Here is a 17423-nt window from a genome sequence, read left to right as displayed (position 1 = left end):
GGGCGTAATGGGGGGTCAGCAAAGATCATGGGGCGTAATGGGGGGGTCGGCAAAGATGATGGGGCGTAATGGGGGGGTCGGCAAAGATGAAGGGGCGTATGGGGGGGTCGGCAAAGATCGTGGGGCGTAATGGGGGGTCAGCAAAGATCGCGGGGCGTATGGGGGGGTCAGCAAAGATCGCGGGGCGTATGGGGGGGTCAGCAAAGATCGAGGCGTGTAAGGCTTGGGATCGTGATTTTGGAGGAGGGAGTCGGCTGATCGTGGCAGAAGATTTGCTTGAGTGGCTGAGTGGAACACTCCTGCTCCTCCTGGCTCACAAGCAGTGCTATAAAAAGCACTTAGCTGTCTGATCCGACTGGTCCCGTCTCCATTTCGCTGCCGGGTTTCCTGAGCCCTGGGAAACCCGGCCGGCAACCGTTAAATTTAAATCAGGCTCCCAACTGCACTATGGGAGCCTGATTTAAATATTATAATGAAGTGTCCCACCTCTCTAGAGTGAACGCGGCGGGTTTGGGTGGCATTAGGCGATTTCTAATTTTGAACCCCCCCCCCTGCCCCCCAACTCTCTCCCACCCATTGTGGCAGGGGGGTTAAAACTCCCCCCAGTTAGTTAAACGGTGCACAGTTAAATAATAATTTCCCTCAATGGCATAATGCTCAATGTAACAGCCTGTCCAAGAGCTGAGGAAAGACATAATCACCTTACATGATAGATGCATTTTTGCTAATATTTACCATCTAATCTTTTCACACCTGGCTTTCGTTTACTTTTTAATCTTTGTTTATATATATATATACATATATATATATATATATATCCATATACATATACATATATATATATATATATATATCCATATACATATATCCATATACATATATACATATACATATATCCATATACATATATATATATATATATATATATATTTGTATATCCACATATCTAATAAACACATTTTGAAACTCTTCATTTTTTACTTTAAAAATGATAAGAAATTCTCAGCTGGGTTTTGTTAAAGATTTTTTCCCCTCATTAGCTTAATCTGCCTTAAACGTGTAGCATATTAAACAGAAAAAGCAAAGGTTTAATGCCAAGGATTGCAGCTGTTTTACTCGATGCATTAACAATTCCAGATTGGTGCAGTACAAACACAATTCCAGTACACTAAGTCATGCTGGGTTGCTGCTATTACATCACTACAGAATAAACCCAGTATTTACGATTAATAAAGTAGAAGCCTGGCTAGGAATAATCGACTTAATGTGAAACATCACGCTATGACTACCTTTGTACTTTAATGACTAAATACTGATGTGGAAAAAATGCAACATTTTGAAGCCAGTGCTGATACTTACCGGGTACTCCATTCCTGCCCCTTCTACCTCGCTTTCCTGGAGGGCCTAGAACAACAAGACAAAGCTTAATTTAGTTGTTGCTCACTAGATGTACATACTTAACAGACAATAAGAAAGAAAGCAATCCTGTACTACTGTTTTCTGTCAGTGAATATATTTTTATGACACTCTATCCATACAGGTAAGAGCACAGAAAGCACTTTGGTCTTGGGTGCAATGTGCCCATGGATACTGAATTTCCTCAGATTTAGGACCACTAATACAGAAGTGTCTCATCAGAAAGGCCTGAAGAATTACAATTTAGTTTTGTTCATGGATTGGAGAGTGGCCAATGTAGTACCCATTTTTAAAAAGGGAGACAGAGCTAATCCAGGTAATTACAGGCCAGTTTTGCTTAACATTTGTGGTAGGGAAAATTTTGGAATCTTTAATTCAGGATGAAATTACCACATGTCCAGATAAAGATAAAATAGTTAGAAGTAGCCAGCATGGATTTCAAAAGGGATGACCGTGCTTGACAGAACTCATACAATTCTTTGAGGAGTAACAGACATTGCTTCCAGTACAAAGAAGTTGAGGTAGCAATACATCCAATTTATATTGTAATTTGTGAGCAGGGTTGTCTAAAGGACAAATTGGAACAAGGTTGATTTGACTAATGGCTTTTTCTCATACTATTGATTCTAATATTATTTATTAACGTTCCATTTTTTGGGGTGTGGAGAATTCTGTAACTCTAACCACACCATCTGTCCAGCTGATATCAATATCAAGGTTAAATCCTGTATCGTTAGAGGTAAGATAATTTGACTCCAAAATATCCCTTAACCCGAACATAGCAAGAATGATACCTGAGTTTGAGACTACCAACTACTGCCAAATAACAGGGAATTTTGTGTTGTGGAGTTACATCTCCCAGGTCCTGGTTTGAGATTGGCACAAACCCATTTCATGTTTGAGTCTTGGAGCCATCAGAAAGAAAAGACTTTATTCCATCAGTCAGGGCTAAATGGAAGACCCAAGTCTCAGAGGGGGGTCAAAAAAGTATGCCAGAACATTCAGTCCCTGTTATCATATCACACTATCAATCTCCAACACAGGTTTATGGGACCTGAGATCCAATCAGGAGACCTGCTACTCAGGCTCTGAAATCAAATACATATACAGATAAGGGTTTAACACACGTTTGGTTACATAAATTGACAAAATAAACTCAAAGAAATGACAAGACTAGAATTTAATTTTTTAAGTTTTATTTTGGTCATCAAAAATTAAAACAAAATCCACTTGTACAATACACTTTAACAAATGATTGCTCCAATCGCATTATTATTTATAGAAATTATAGTTGTGTGCTTTCCTCCAATTTTCACATTTTTGTGAAATGGCTGGGATTGTGTTACGAGCACAATGTATGAAACTTACTTGAGGGGGGCCATGAAGCTAAATTTTCAAGCATTACCTCGAATCCTGAGAATCTGATTACACCCACAGCCATTTTTGTTTCTTGATGACCTGTGCAAGGGACCTTCACTCTTTAAGATTTGCCATTGGAGTTAATATCTTCCATCTCTGTAAATTTCCCCTTACAGTCACCATTCTGCCCATTCAGTTTTGTTGAGAATATTATAATGGTGTTAGCTGACAGGAAGGAAGTGTTTTACTGAAAAATTGTGCTGGTGTGCAATCCTCCTGTGTATATTATAACATATTGTAACCATAGAGCCACTGCTGGAATCTTGAGGCCCGTGGTCGCATTTTCAAATCAAAATCAAAATTGTGCAACAAATAAATCTATAATGAGTACAGTGTGTCATTTTCTTAAGAAATGTTCTGTAATGCTGTCATTTATTTCTTCCAGTTCTATTCCATAATATTCAGGAACGCTGCCTTGATGTTACAAAATTGAAAATCTGCATGTATTTAGTAAGGAACTTATTTTAATTATTATTCAGAAGCCTAGATGAAAGGTCCATGGTGCAGTACATCACTGGGTTGAAAAGAGATGAGGTAACTCAAGAATAGGTGACCCCAACACTCACCATGCAGTCAGGGTGTGCAGTTACTCCATAAACTATGTATGGTTGTATACTCGTAAAATGTGTGTGACTACACACCCTAAATGTACAATAAATATCTATGTGAATGTACCCTTAATAGTACAATGGTTTCATAAAATGTATGTGTGAATTTATGCCTAACTTTATTCTATTAAAGTCACTAGGTGGGTCACCACATCCTAGGGAAATAATATGACTTTACAGTAGTAGAAAAAAGGGAAAGCCTTTTTATTGCTCATCATGTTTTTTTTGATAGTTTTCTCTCACACTCCCTCCTAGTCTTTCTAATTGTCCTTTCTATAGTTTTCCCATATTCTTTCCTTTGTTCTGGCTTTCTTTTTTACTGTTTGCCCTGTAAGTGCTAAATCCTTTTTTTTGTTTCAGACTTGAATTAATCTCTTTATTCATCTCTGGAGCCCCAGCCTTCAATGCACTTCCTTTTCTAGCTTACTGGAATGCTCTTAGTTGTATTCTTTTCACCTCCTGTTTAAGTATTTCCCTTTGCTGATCTACAGTTCTACTTGCCAATTTTTTCCCTCCATTTAATCTGGGCAAAGTCCCTTTTTATCTCACTGCAAGTTGCTAGTTTTCCAGACAAGTACTCTTGTCTTCCATTTTTCTTTTTCCTGTTCTATTCTTATACTGAACTTGGTTGTGAACTGGGAGATTGGCATCAAGCTGGCAGAAACAGGTTATCATTTTCTGCAGAGCAAAAAAAAGCACCAACTGGGCTGGGAAATTTGTATGAATAAAATCAAGGAGATGGTCATCTGGAAATATAAACCCTGAGCGATTACAGTCTAAAGTGCTCTCGTCATCCTTGATGTGAACTAAACTTGCTGTCTATATTGCTTGGGTATAAACACAGTTTTTACCAAGAAAAGCAAGGCTTTGCCTTTGGCAGCCTCTGCACACTTGTAAATAATAGTTGATGAAGCATTTTGTAAGGCAATAGTGGTAAAGTAATTCCTAATAATGCAATAGTAACTAGAACAGTATATGAGGATGGAGAAGACTTACTTAGCTGGAATTTTCCTTCGGGCAAGATCTGGGGGCATTGGGCTGATGGGACGTTATTTGTGCCCAACCACTTGTTCCTCTGCCGACCCTGGAGAACTCCTGAGGTCAGCCCTATGCAAATTATTTTGGCAGATTCCTACTGGGGAGTCCACCACCAGGCTGGGAGGGGATGAAAAAAATCGCTGCTGCTGCAGAACTCTGGCATCGATAGCTACAAAAAAGGGCCGGTCACTACCCAGACAGACAGAAGTGTGTGGTCTCTTCATTTCCTGGCAAAACCTGATGGTGGGATATAGTACTCCGATCCCATCACAAATTCATTATATTTGCTGGGATGGCCCATTTGAACTTGAAAAATCGCATCTGCTGGCTCTAGAAACACTCCATTTTAATTATAATCTCTCTCCGCCAGCCCTAGCAACACTAGATGCCAGTAAAATGCTGGCATAACTACCGCCAGTGTTGTTAAAGTGGTAATGACGGGAAATGTAACACATGATGTCACTGTGTCCTTACCACCTGATTTGAACACACCTGCTCTTACGTAGTTGGGTCCTTCTGGCATCTGATGGAAGATTGGTGCAGGCACAGAAATGGGCAGGAGCCCGGATGTACAGCTTCCCACCAATTTTCCACCCACCCGCCTGGAAAACTGGTGCAATTCAGGTGAAAAATCCTGTCGGCTGAACCTTTAGCCTTAGACAGGCTGGAGGTAGAGTGAGATGGAATAAGCAGGTGTTCTAGGGGTAGCTCCCAGTCGATATCTTGAACACTTAACTTGCAAGTTGCATGTTCTGATTTTTGAACTCCTAGTTCTACTTGTCATTCAAAATTGTTCTGCTTAGTTGGGAAGGGAAAAGAAACGGAAATCATTTGATTTGCCCTCTTGAACCACACTTCCTTTGGCTGATTACAGGGCAACATTGACAGCTGTCCTGGACAAAACAACAATACAGAGCAGAAGGAGAATGTCAGGAGCAGGTGGCACAATGTTGAGGGAGGAAACAAAAACTTTCAGTAAGCATTTTTGTCCTGTGTCTTAGTGCAGATGTGATCTCTAATCCATGAGGCAGTCATCCTGTTCCTATTTTCTAACAATTACCTCCCATATTATTTGTACTAAACAGGACCTATTTTCTGGCCTCTCCCAATTGCACAAAAGTTGTGTCCCACACAGCCTGAACTTAATGGGGGAACAATTCAACTCAGGGCCATCCATTTTGCAGCATAAAAATGGGAGGGAGGGGGAATTGAAAATCTTGGGGAGGGGGGCATCATGACCGCTCCATTGACACCCAAGGCCCGTCTGATGCCGTATTCAGGCGGGCCTATGTATGGACAGCCTGAAACAGGTGGAAAGCTGCAATATTATGCAAATTGGAGTCCTACTCTAGTAGGACCCCCGACGCAAATTTTCTGTACAAATGGGCGGAGCTTGCAGCGGTCCTTAAAGGAGTAGTGAGCCGTTGCTGGCCCGAGCTTGCTCCCCTTGGCTTCGTCTCCTCAACACCACAAAATCAACCTGTGGGCCAGCTAGGTGTCAGAGCTGGCTGGAATTCATCAAATCCCAACTGGCGAGCTGCATCGGGATGCCCGTTTTCTTTCGCCCGCAGCTTAATGTTTTCATTCAAATGAGGCTCGATGACGAAATAGGTTCTCAGGCAATTTAACTGCGTACTGACCAGGGCATCCACCGTGGATGATCTGACCAATAAAAACTGCCAAAGAAGAAGCGGAGGCCCCAAAAGCTAAGTACAAAACTTACCGTACAAATTTACTAAAACCCTGCATCTTACCCGAGGGCTGGCTGCACGATTTTCGCGTTGTGGCAGCCAGCTATCTGCCTCTTTATACCTGCAGGCAACTGGCTGGTGAAATGTTAATGAGGCTCGGTGGTTTAAAAATGACTGGCCCTCCCATGGCAACTCCCAGGTGGTGCCTCTCCTATGCTTTCCGCCCAGGGGTTAAAAACCCTGCTACTGCATATATTAATGTGACAATCAGCAGATTAAAGGTCCAGATATATTATCAGTTTTACAGTATGTGAAGGAGTACCAAGTGTGCATCAATACAAAACCAGAAATTTAACTCAGGAGCAAGGTCAGCACACTGACCATACTGTGGCAAAGAGGTAGTTTAACTGCAGTCCAGTGGAAAGCCAGGCAAGTTTCCAATAAAGCACCTGAAGATTTTACCTTAATTTTTAATGTGAGCAGATAATGTGCCCTGTTGGCCTTCACTAGTAGTAAATTTTAGCCCACTTATGGGGCTCGATTTTAGGAGTGTGTTTCCGGCGGGTTCCCAGCGGGGTGGCCCTGAAAATCCCGATCTCCGGTCACGTGACCGGATCGCGACGAAATCCCGGCCACTTCCGGGTACCGCGCTGACGTGCGGGGCTGCGCGCGCAAGCCCCGCTGGTGGGAATCCCGCAGGCAATTAAAGCCAGCGGGGTTCCACTTGAGAGTACTTACTTTGCTCGTTGTGGTCATTTAATGAGCTGAATCAGCTGTCAAAAGAGGAAGTGTGGGATTTTAGGTTCAAGGCAGTGAGTTTCCCACACTGGGGGAAACAGTCTCCCTCCAACCAGGCGTGTTGCAGCCAGCAGCCTGTGGCAGGTGCCAAGGTGCGCTCCACGGGGGAGAGCCCTCACCCACGCAGGAGGCCACCGCGTCACATAGGGCAACCCCTGCCCTCCACCACCCCCCGCCAAGCCAGAGGACAGACCGACACGAAACCGCAGCCCCAGTCCGAGGAACCACACACCTACCCTGCACAACCCCTCAGACCAACACCTGCCAGTTGGGTGGTGTGTGGAGACCCTCGGAGGACGAAGAGCATGACCAGCACCAGCAGCCTCGCAGTCCACGCCGTCCGCCGCAGGGACGTGGATCCCACCAACACGGTGTTGTTGCACGCCCACCTGCACAGCAGGAGGGAGGGCTACCGCAGAGAGAGACGCGTCGCAGAGGGCACTACCCTCGCCACAGGGTCCACAGACCGAGGCGCAGCTCCCCGGACCTCTCCGAGCAGCAGTGCACAGGGAGGCGCAGATTCGCTCGACATGTAGTCGTGGAGATCTGCAGCCTCTTTCATGCCGAGCTGCTCCTGGCTGGCCCCAGCACCAACTGCTTACCTGTCGCTGGCAAAGTCACCACTGCCCTCCACACCTTCTCCTCCGCATCCTTCCAGGGTGCAGCCGGCTACACCGCCGATGTCTCTCAGTCGTCTGCGCGGACGAGCCCTGCAAATACACCTGCACCTACTCTGCAGTAACACGATGGGTGGCATCGGTGGTGGGTCCTCATAGTGATACCCAGGAGCGGGCATTATTGGACACAACGGACAGGATTCGCGGAGACATGGCAGTGGTGGTGTCAATATAATGTGTGCTGTTTGTTGCTCTGAAATTCAATATGGGTAACACCCATGACAAACCCTCAGACACCCTTGTGCACCCCCTTCATGCTGACGAGACGTTTGCCTTACGCTGCCTACTGCGCATATGTGATGCATGCCCTGTGGCTGCAGCACAGGTAGTGGCAGGTTGAGTGAGGCTGGCCATGAGGGAGATGCACGAGAGGGTGAGTATGGGATGGAGCCATGAGATTGTATGAGGATTGGGTCGCGTGTTAGTGGCAGGATGAGTACTGGCGAGGTGAGTAGGTGGAGGTAAGATGAGGATGGGGTGTGAGTGGGTATGAAGGGTGATGTGACAGAATAGTGTTGGCGGTGCCGAAGGAAATTTGGGGTGGGGGCAGTGTTGTGGCAGACGGAGTGCAGGGGAAAGACTACGTGTTCTCACTGCGGCTGACCTACTTAGGTCATTGCAGCGCCTCCTGCACTGTATGCAGGTGGGCCATATGTTGGTGGTGCAGGTGACCCCCTCTGCCACCTCGAGCCAGGCCTTCTTGGTGGCAGAGGCAGGCCGCTTCCTCCCGCCCGCCGGGGGGAAGATCTGTGTCCTCCCCCTCCTCCTCACCCCATCTGATGATACCTGGGGTGAGGCATCATTAAACTGGGCTGCTCCATGCTGCAATTTGTCCCATTGGTTGCAGCATCTGTCAGTGGAGGACTGCCCCTTTAACTAGAGAGCCTCCAGCTGACAGATCGTACTGCGCATGCGCAGCCCACCCGACGCGCAGGCCAGCGCCGTGGACCCCGGAGGAGCAGGTAATTGATTCCTATTAGTGGGTTGCCTGCTACGATCGCGTGGGCAACCCACTAATTTCGCCGTCCGCGTTTTCGACGCTCCCGGAGGACCACCCGCTGGGAACCCGCAGGCCTGCTAAATTCGAGCCCATGAAAGCTGGTGAGAAAAACCACGCATAGAGCTCGGATATCCCTGGGTACAGTGAGGAGCAGCCGTGTAATCTGGGTCTGTTGACCCTGGTCCGCTGACCTTATCTTACTCTATACAAGTATGTTCCACTATTATATAATTGATCTCTGAAGCATTTTGTAAAATCTCCATTGCCTCATCAATTTTTAAGATGTGTTTTTTTGTAAAAGTCAAAATTGCATGTTGTAAGGGCAATAAAAGTTAACTGGTTGTTCTACAGGTGTTACTTCTGTAAAAAGTAATGAGGGATGGCAACCTTGCATTATTCTCGTTAAAGGAAAGCTGTAATGATGGAGGGCACATTCAAGTTTTTAATCGTTAAAGCATGCGCACTAGTTGACACTTGACTATTGCACTGTTTGAATCATCGAACTGTACGTGCACTGTTTGAATCATCGAACTGTACGTGCACTGTTTGAATCATCGAACTGTACGTGCACTGTTTGAATCATCGAACTGTACGTGCACTGTTTGAATCATCGAACTGTACGTGCACTGTTTGAATCATCGAACTGTACGTGCACTGTTTGAATCATCGAACTGTACGTGTACTGTACCTAGCAGGAAGTGCAATAATAGCACCTGCCCAGAAGATGGCGTGAATCATAAATTTAAAAGAAAAATTAAAGCAAAAAATAATACCTGCTTTATTTACTTCACAACCTTTTCTACACATATAAAAGTTCTTTGTTGCATGGCCCAGGTGTTGTGTTAAATTCTGTACCGTGATGTGGTTTGATGTAGATTTCCACTTGTGATTCTACACATGTTGAATTTTCCAGTGTCAGTGGGAGAGCAGGGAGACTGAACCACAGATGCACTTGCACTCCCTTTCTAATGGTCAGTAGGAAGGGAATGAGGCATAGCATGAATGGGATAAAACAAGAAAACCAAAAATGAAGAAATCTTTTTTTAAAACCCTCTGGTTAAAAAAAAATTAGAGGTGATGCACATTATAAATGGCAGCCAAACAACTCTAACTATACAAAATTAAACAACTGTTTTGATTCCCCCCCAAAAAAGATATGTTTGAAATCGAACAGTGAGAATGGTCTGTTTACCATTGACTACTGCAGATTACACTATCAAAATGTTCCCTGGGCAGAATATCCTCTTGAGCTACATGGTGAGGGTACTCATGTATCTACCACGGATTTTAACATTCAATTAAAAACATAAAATCTTAGTTAATTAATTAACTCATGCATTTTAGACAGTACAGAAGGCAACTTGCGCTATCTAACATAGTGAGGAAGAATTCAGTCTCACTGCCCGAGCTGGAATTCCACCCCCCCCCCCCCGCCCCATCCCACTGGGATACCCACTGGCTGCTCCTTCTCCACCCGCTGCCTGCAAATGGTGGGGGTGAAGTGGCCCCTGGGATACTGACGGATTTCCTCCTTGTCTGCCTGATTCCCTGGACTGCCATGTGGAAGGTGGCCGGAAGTAGTAGTAACGGCCCCAAGGTTACCCAGTGAAGGTCTCCTCTCTCTTCAGTCTGACCTCCGACAATATACCTGCATTGGCCTTGGTCCCCTGCTATAGCACCATCAGGAATTTGTGGCCAGGCACTGGCGGGTTCTTTCTTGACCGCGGGAGTAACACCAGAAGCCCACACTGCAGCTGTAATGACCCCAAACCACGGAAACTGGATTGGAGTTGCAGTGGTGTCAAAGAGTTGGGCAGAAGTCTCAACCCACCAGAGCACCGCCACTGGAAGGAAAATCCTGGCCCTCATTTTCAAGCCACACTCCAGGACATCGTCACATAATCTGAGCTGGCACTTCAGTACAGTACTGAGAGAGTGCTTCATTGTCAGAGGTGCTGTCTTTTGAAGAGATGTTAAACCCAAATCCCTTTAGCTTGCTGAGGTGGACATAAAAGGTTCTATGGTACTATTTGAAGAATTTCAGGGGAATTGTCCTAGTGTCCTGGCCAACAGTTACGTCTCAAACAACATCACCAAAACAAATTAACTGGTCATTTACCTCATTTGCCGTTTGTGGGACTTTGCTGTGTGCAAATTGACTGCTGCATTTCCTTACATTGCAATAGTGACAACACTTCAAAAGTAATTCATTGGCTGTGTAGTGTGTTGGACATCCTCTGAATGTGAAAAGCACTGTATAAATGAAAGTTTGTTCTTTGATTTTGTCTCCTACACACTGTTTTACATTTAGCCTTTCATTTAAAACTTTGTTCATGGCTTCAACTAAACAAAAAAAAAATTGGCAAACATCAATACGGGTTTAAAAGCCTTACTTCATCCTGGCGGTCATCTCGGGAGAATGTGCAAGACCTGGAACATCCCAGGCCACATTCTGTAGCAATGGTAACTTTAACACCATTATCTGCAGTACCAGAGCACTGCTGGAGATATATTGTCACAGAGTCGACAGCGATAATGAAGACATTCACCCTAAGCATCTGATAGCGTAACACCATCCTGACATTTTGACAGTGCAAGATGCGCCAGAAATGTTTTTGGTTTACACTTAATTTCTTTCCAATGCGATAATAATGGATTATCACATCAGGTTTCCTTGCTTGCAAATTGATTTAGATAACATAGGGCATTTCATAGTGTCCAAAGGTGGAAAGAGCAAGTGGTATGGTTCTTGTTGTTGAAACGATCCTGGACATCGTTCTTTTCTCCAGTAGCTGCTCACATTCCAGCAAGAACAAAACCTCCCACCATTAAACGTTTCAAAATGCGAAGATCTCCTTGGTACTTTCAAGTTTAAATGCCGTCATCTGATAGAATCGTGAAAACATGCTATTCCAATAAGGTAATTACAGGGTGCAGGTGCTACATGACTGCTGGCTTGTAAAAGAATGTTATTACCTTCGTTAATCTCAGGATTTACCTGCTAAAACTGACAGCTAAACATTTCCCCATACAAAGAATGTGCTGTTATGTTACAGGTAAGGCACATGTCTTTTCGACACTGCATAAATCCATCTGAATTTTCTATTACACCCCATTCATTGTTGCTTTAGATACTAATGTTGGCCTCAACGGTAGTTGGCCGTTACAGCTAAGCCGACTCGCACTTTTTTTAGAATAAATTGTCAAACGATATTTCTATTAGATCTTTGGAATCTTTTTCAGCAAAAGTTGTAAAGCAGACGCTTTGACAGAGCGTTACGGAAGTTGGAGAACCGAGCGGCTGCTGTCAATCGGGAGGATTTAAATTCAGTTTAATATTGTTCATGAAAAGCTATAGTATCCATTCTTCTGGAAGTAAATTCAGAAAATATATATTAGACCGCAAAAGTGATTAATATGGCAGCTTTGTAAAAAATAGTTGTCTGGTAACAAAAGAATATCACAGTTTTAATGTGACTGCGTTTCTGCAGTCAAACATGAGACCCAAAGCCAGATGGCCTGGGTTGGAAACCCAATTGCCTTTTATTACATGTGTTTTGCTCATTCTTTGTTAAGTTAGTACGGTTTTTGAAGGAGGACACTGTTCCATCTTGGGAGGTGACATTTTGGATGGGTGCAAGGAGGGAGGATGAAAGTGACAACATAGCAAGCCTGTCAGGTCACACTACCCATTTGTTGGTCCTGGAATAGTGTTGATGGTACCTGGGTGATGTGTGCAACTCAGCCAGTCTCATGCTTCCCAAGTGCACTTCTTGCCAATGCAGCATAAAATGGCATCAATTTTGCTGGCATCTGGGATGATCTGTGCAACACAGTCCATCCCGGTACGGCAGAAATGCCAACGGAGCACAGAATGGCCAGATAGGCACCTGGAGCAATGTGGGCGCAGCTCAGTCCATTCCCCACCTCCTGCTTCAGGTGGAGGAGGAAGCATACCAGCAGGATGTAGGGCTGTGTATGTGTTCATGTGTGTGTGCCAACCGTTAACTTTTTAAGCTGACAGTCAGCGTTTTAGCCCATGCGTTACAAGGTCTTTCCTTAGATGTTCTCAGATGCAGTAGTGCCAGTCACTCCTATAAATGGTCCGAGTGTCTTACATTAGGGGTGTGCCCATGCTGCCCAATATATAACTATACAATAGCAAAACCAAGGGGTGATCTGAACTCGATACTCATGTTTTTTGCACGTGTGCTTCTCCAATCTCTCCGAAGATGAGCTAAGCAAACACTCAGTGAGACAAGGCCAGGTGTGAATTTTTAAGCTGCTTTATTTCACAGCACATTAACATACAGAGCAACAGAATAATCAGATTCACTTAGTTCAATCAATATAACTTGTATAATAATACAAAATAAGGAACAAGCTATACTTTCCCATATTGATGGCTCGTCTTGCTCAACTTGAAGAAAACAATTACTATCTATTTCCTTCTCACAGCCTTTGCTGGACCTGACTGCTCGTGCAACTTTCTGTTTTTAAAAGACTTGACTGATTTTGCATCCTTACTGACTCTGAATGTGGGTTTTTCAATCTTTTTTGTTAATTCTGACTTCAGGATGTAGAACCTCAACAGATGACTCTAACAACTACCCCTGCTGAACTCAGATGAATCCAGTCACCTTCAGCTTAGGTATTAACAACCAGGCACTCTGGCCCTATAACTGTAGGGTCGGAGTGCCTGGGCGATCCCAGCCAAATTTGGGGGAATTAATGTCCTGCAGACCCCTGTCTAGGACCCCCTTCCTCCGTGTGTTGCAGCTGCTAATGTTTGAAGTGCTGGATGGTGGGTAGGGGACTGTTAGCAGCTCGTGAGCCTGATGTACTGGTGGAGTGAGATGTGGTGTTGCCCGATGCAGTTCCCAGCTTTTGTTGAATGGGGAGTTCTTTACCCAGCATCCCTAGCGGCAGAGAAACCACTCTATCCCTGGGATACAGCTATGCAAGCATTCAATCCCAGAGATAGCACGGGTTCTCTGCCGCTGTGGATGCTGGGTAAACAGCTCCCCATTCTACAAAAGCCGTTTCACCCGCTGCTGCCTAGCGCTGACCTGCAGGTCCCAAGTTTTAAGTTGCAAACAGACTTGTTGCAATGAAGGCTCTCTGTAGTTTGTAATTAGCGGGTGTCCGTGGTTTCAAGGTGCAGCTTGGATCTGTTACAATACAAGTTATTTGGGACTGTCAATAATTGTCTGTTTTTTGCAGGTGTCCATGTTTTGGGAGTGTCCGTTTGTACAGGTTTCACTGTATATTATACCGACGTTCCCCCATGGAAGCACAATCAGAAATCCAGAAACATGATACCGCGGGGTAGATTTTAACTTGGGTAATGGCTTACCACCTTGTTTACACTGGCGCTCTGGCCAAAGTCATTCTCAGGGCTTTGCACTGGATGGTGGTGGCGTCTGCCTGTTTCAGGCAGTAGCCTCTTTTAATATGCAAATCGGTGTCCAATAACATACATTGGACCCAGATTGCAATTTCAAGGGACAACTGGGGGGAGTGTGCACCGTGCATGCTCCACCCAGTTATAATAAGCAGTACAGCAGAAGAGGTAAGTTTAGAATTATTTTTGTGGGGCCAAAAGGAGCAGGAGTGATTCTACAGGCTCCACAAGAATAATGTGCAGCAATGCCGCCCAGTCACCCCCACCACGATTGTCAGCCCTCCCTTTCCGCCAGAACTACATTCCTTCCGGCCGAATCGGCCGCTCGATATTGCGCTGGCCCGGAGCTGATGAGCTGCAGTGAGGTGCCTGTTTGGCATTGCAGCTCGCCGGTAGCACGGTAACGAGGCCTGTGGGATCGGGAGCTCGGCCCTCATGCTCCGCTGGTCAGCCACACGATATTTAAACTCTACCCCCATGTGTGAGCTATGGGTATTCCCATGTTGGGAATCCCTGCCCATGGGCACAAGGCTGGTACCTGGCATATTTAGCTTCCGGCCATTTCAAGTTGTTTATTTAAAATAGTTAAATCAGCATGCCCTTAATTCATGCAATACCACTCCTGCCTCTGGGATGTTATGGGGTCAGGGATAGGGGTAGATGGAATAGCGGTCTAGTTTTGTTTTGTGCATGTAGAATACACGGCTGCTTGGAGTGTGTAATAAACGATTTATGTTCACAAAGTAACATGGTCTATCTGAGGCCAGATTTATTGGACTCAGTAAAGTTGCATTAAAGTCTGTACATTTATCTTCATCTTTATATTTAAAAAACTTGTAACCCTTCCAGGAGAAATTATTTTTGGCTTGAAAGGCAGAATCACAACATGCTCAATTTATAATGTCAGCAAATGCATCAAATGAAGTGGCAAAAACCAAACTTTTCTGAGGATGCCCCCAGATCGCCCTCTAAAATGAAGCTCCTGCCTTCAGCACACACATTGTCCCTCAGTAAATTTTAAACCCACTACTGCAGCATTTGGTCTGATGCTTCACCTTCAGGTCACCAGGCCTATATTTAGGGCTGTTTTTGGTCTGTGAGCTTTTTGTTCCATCACAGCCAAGTTTCTTTTTAATCCATTTAATTGTGTTAAAAAGGATTTCTGTAGCATTAAAGTGAAGGCTCCACTGCACATGGCATGACCCCATGGCAATTAGTCTAAACACTCTACTATTCTAATGTTTAAATAAATAATATGCAGGACTGGCCCACTACTAGCAACCTACACCCCCTGAACTATGTCACAAAGGAATCCGATTGTTCTGATGCAAGAGTCTTTACTTTGAAGCTGTCAGTCAGCTTTTGCCAGTTTCCTAGTTTGGTGCGTGCGTGCGTGTGCATGTGCGTATGTGCATACTTGCGTCTGTGTGTACAAATGTGGACATAATATCAGATTTCAATATTGAGTTGGCACCTGCAATGAACAGGTTAAATAACTAAAACCAGTTGTTCCAATGTTCTTTTTACCTCCTGTTGCCCTGAACTTCCCCTTTCTCATAGCTACCAGCATAATTCCATTTCCTCTTGTCCTTAGGGCTGAACCAGTTGGTTTCAAACATCCTTCCTCTCCACCACCTGTAACACTGTCAAAGATGGCCTATGGCACTGCTTGCATACATTTTCCCAGATAACTCTTTTCCAGCTCTCTTTTGGGTTGGATACAATTCATGCCACAATGCTGTGTTCCTAATTCTTCATTAACTAGGAGGATAAGAATTGGGCTGAGCAATCCTAGAAATCTAACTGGATTATTGACATGTTTTTGTTTCTATTGCCACCCACCCACCATTGTTTGTCTTGAGTTTGTGCCAGTGAAACAATTTATTATTTTAATATTTAGTTTAGCTGCGGCACAGTACATTGGCTGAACCCGATGAAAATCCAAGGATAATTTAGCTTCCTGTATAAATAGATGCCACTGCTAATAAACGCAGTGCAGCAGTGGATGCCCAAATGGCAAGTTACCAGGTCATTCTGCCTATTTGATTTATTCTTCAAAAATCAAGAACAGATAATGGCCCTTAAAATCTGTGGGGTGCCACTTCCTGGTATAAGTGCTGGGATGCACCTGCTTGCGGTCACCACCGCTGACCATGCCAAAGTTTGCATGGTCAGGGAGCTAGGAGAAGCAGGCGTTTGGCGGTGTGGGCGTGCATCTGTAATGCCCTTCCAACGGAGATTATAGGAAAAAACAGTGGCAGCTGGATGGTCCGGGAGGAGGGTGCCTGCGTGCCCCTGCGGCCCCCTTACAAAGAGTCTCACTTCAATCCACTTCCCCCTCCACCCCCACCCTGCTCTGCAGGTAAAAATTCTTTACTGTCGTCTTCAGAGGTCCAGGCCACAAACTCCAGGCTGGATTCCCAAGTGGGCCCCACTTCCCTCCCATTTGGTCAGGTATGTCTGGAGCTTAGGAGCGGGAACTCTTGGTATAAGAAGTCCCATATCCCCCCTTCACACTGATGTCCCACCTAATGTCACCCCAGAAACGTTGATGCAAGGCTGAGACTTACAATGGATGTCCACTGGAACGGCCAGGGGTTTTCAGAGCCAGTAGTCCATTTTGTCCCTTCATGCCCAAGTTTCTTTCTAATCCATTTAACCGTGTTAAAAAGAACCTTTGTAGCATTAAGTGAAAGCTCCACTGCACATGATGATAAAAGATACATCAGCGTAGATTTTAAATCCAAGCATGGAACGGGCAGGCAGCGGGTAGAACGCCCGCCCCAGTTCCTGCCGGTGAGAGGTCTGGTCCATTTTGAGGACCATGCAGCACGCCCCGAACAGGTATCCCGCTGCAGCTTGCCGTCTCCGGGCCAGCGCAATATTGGATGGCCCAGAGGCTGACCTGATCTGTAGGCAGGTAGGTCTGGGGGATGGGGCCAATCAAAGTGGTGGTACCCGGAGCTCCAGCAGCCAACATTATTCTTGTGGAGTCCGGAGACGCATGCCTGCTCCTCCTCGCCCCACAAAAAATGATCTACTTATGTTTTTGGGGCGTTTTCCTCTTCACCGCCCGGTGAACAGAGTGTGCACAGCACATGCTCCACCCAGTTGTCCCTCTAAATTGCATCGGGGTCCTATGTATGTCATGATCCAGGTGGGTGTCTGTGCAACCCAGCGGAAGGCCCCAGTAAATTTGGTGGTTGTGTGAGAACAGAGCGGTAACTTCACCACAGCTATTTTAACTCTGCTACTGCCCCGTTTGCGATGGGCAGGCTTAGTTAAAATTGGTCCTATTTTCTCCCCTTTACTTTCCACAGTGGATTTGTATTTCTTGAAAGTGCCCCTGATGTAGCACTGTCCAAGTAAGTT

At 45.1% G+C, this 17423-nt stretch overlaps 1 protein-coding gene across 1 annotated transcript in view; it reads right to left on the bottom strand.

Moving 5' to 3' along the window:
• Nucleotides 1-625: 625 nt before the first annotated feature.
• The window catches only part of LOC137306429 (collagen alpha-1(XXV) chain-like), a 349317-nt gene continuing 332519 nt past the window's right edge, over nt 626-17423 (bottom strand). Inside the window, exons 3-4 of the mRNA XM_067976017.1 lie at nt 1360-1404; nt 626-681 (exon numbers count right to left, since the gene is read on the bottom strand). Of these exons, the coding sequence (XP_067832118.1) occupies nt 626-681; nt 1360-1404 (101 nt within the window). The remainder of the gene's footprint in view (nt 682-1359; nt 1405-17423) is intronic.

This window comes from Heptranchias perlo, chromosome 1 (genome assembly GCF_035084215.1).
Source record: "Heptranchias perlo isolate sHepPer1 chromosome 1, sHepPer1.hap1, whole genome shotgun sequence".
Taxonomy (NCBI): Eukaryota; Metazoa; Chordata; class Chondrichthyes; order Hexanchiformes; family Hexanchidae; genus Heptranchias; species Heptranchias perlo.
Note: the sequence above shows the minus strand (reverse complement) of the source record. Positions and strands in the feature narration are given on the sequence as shown.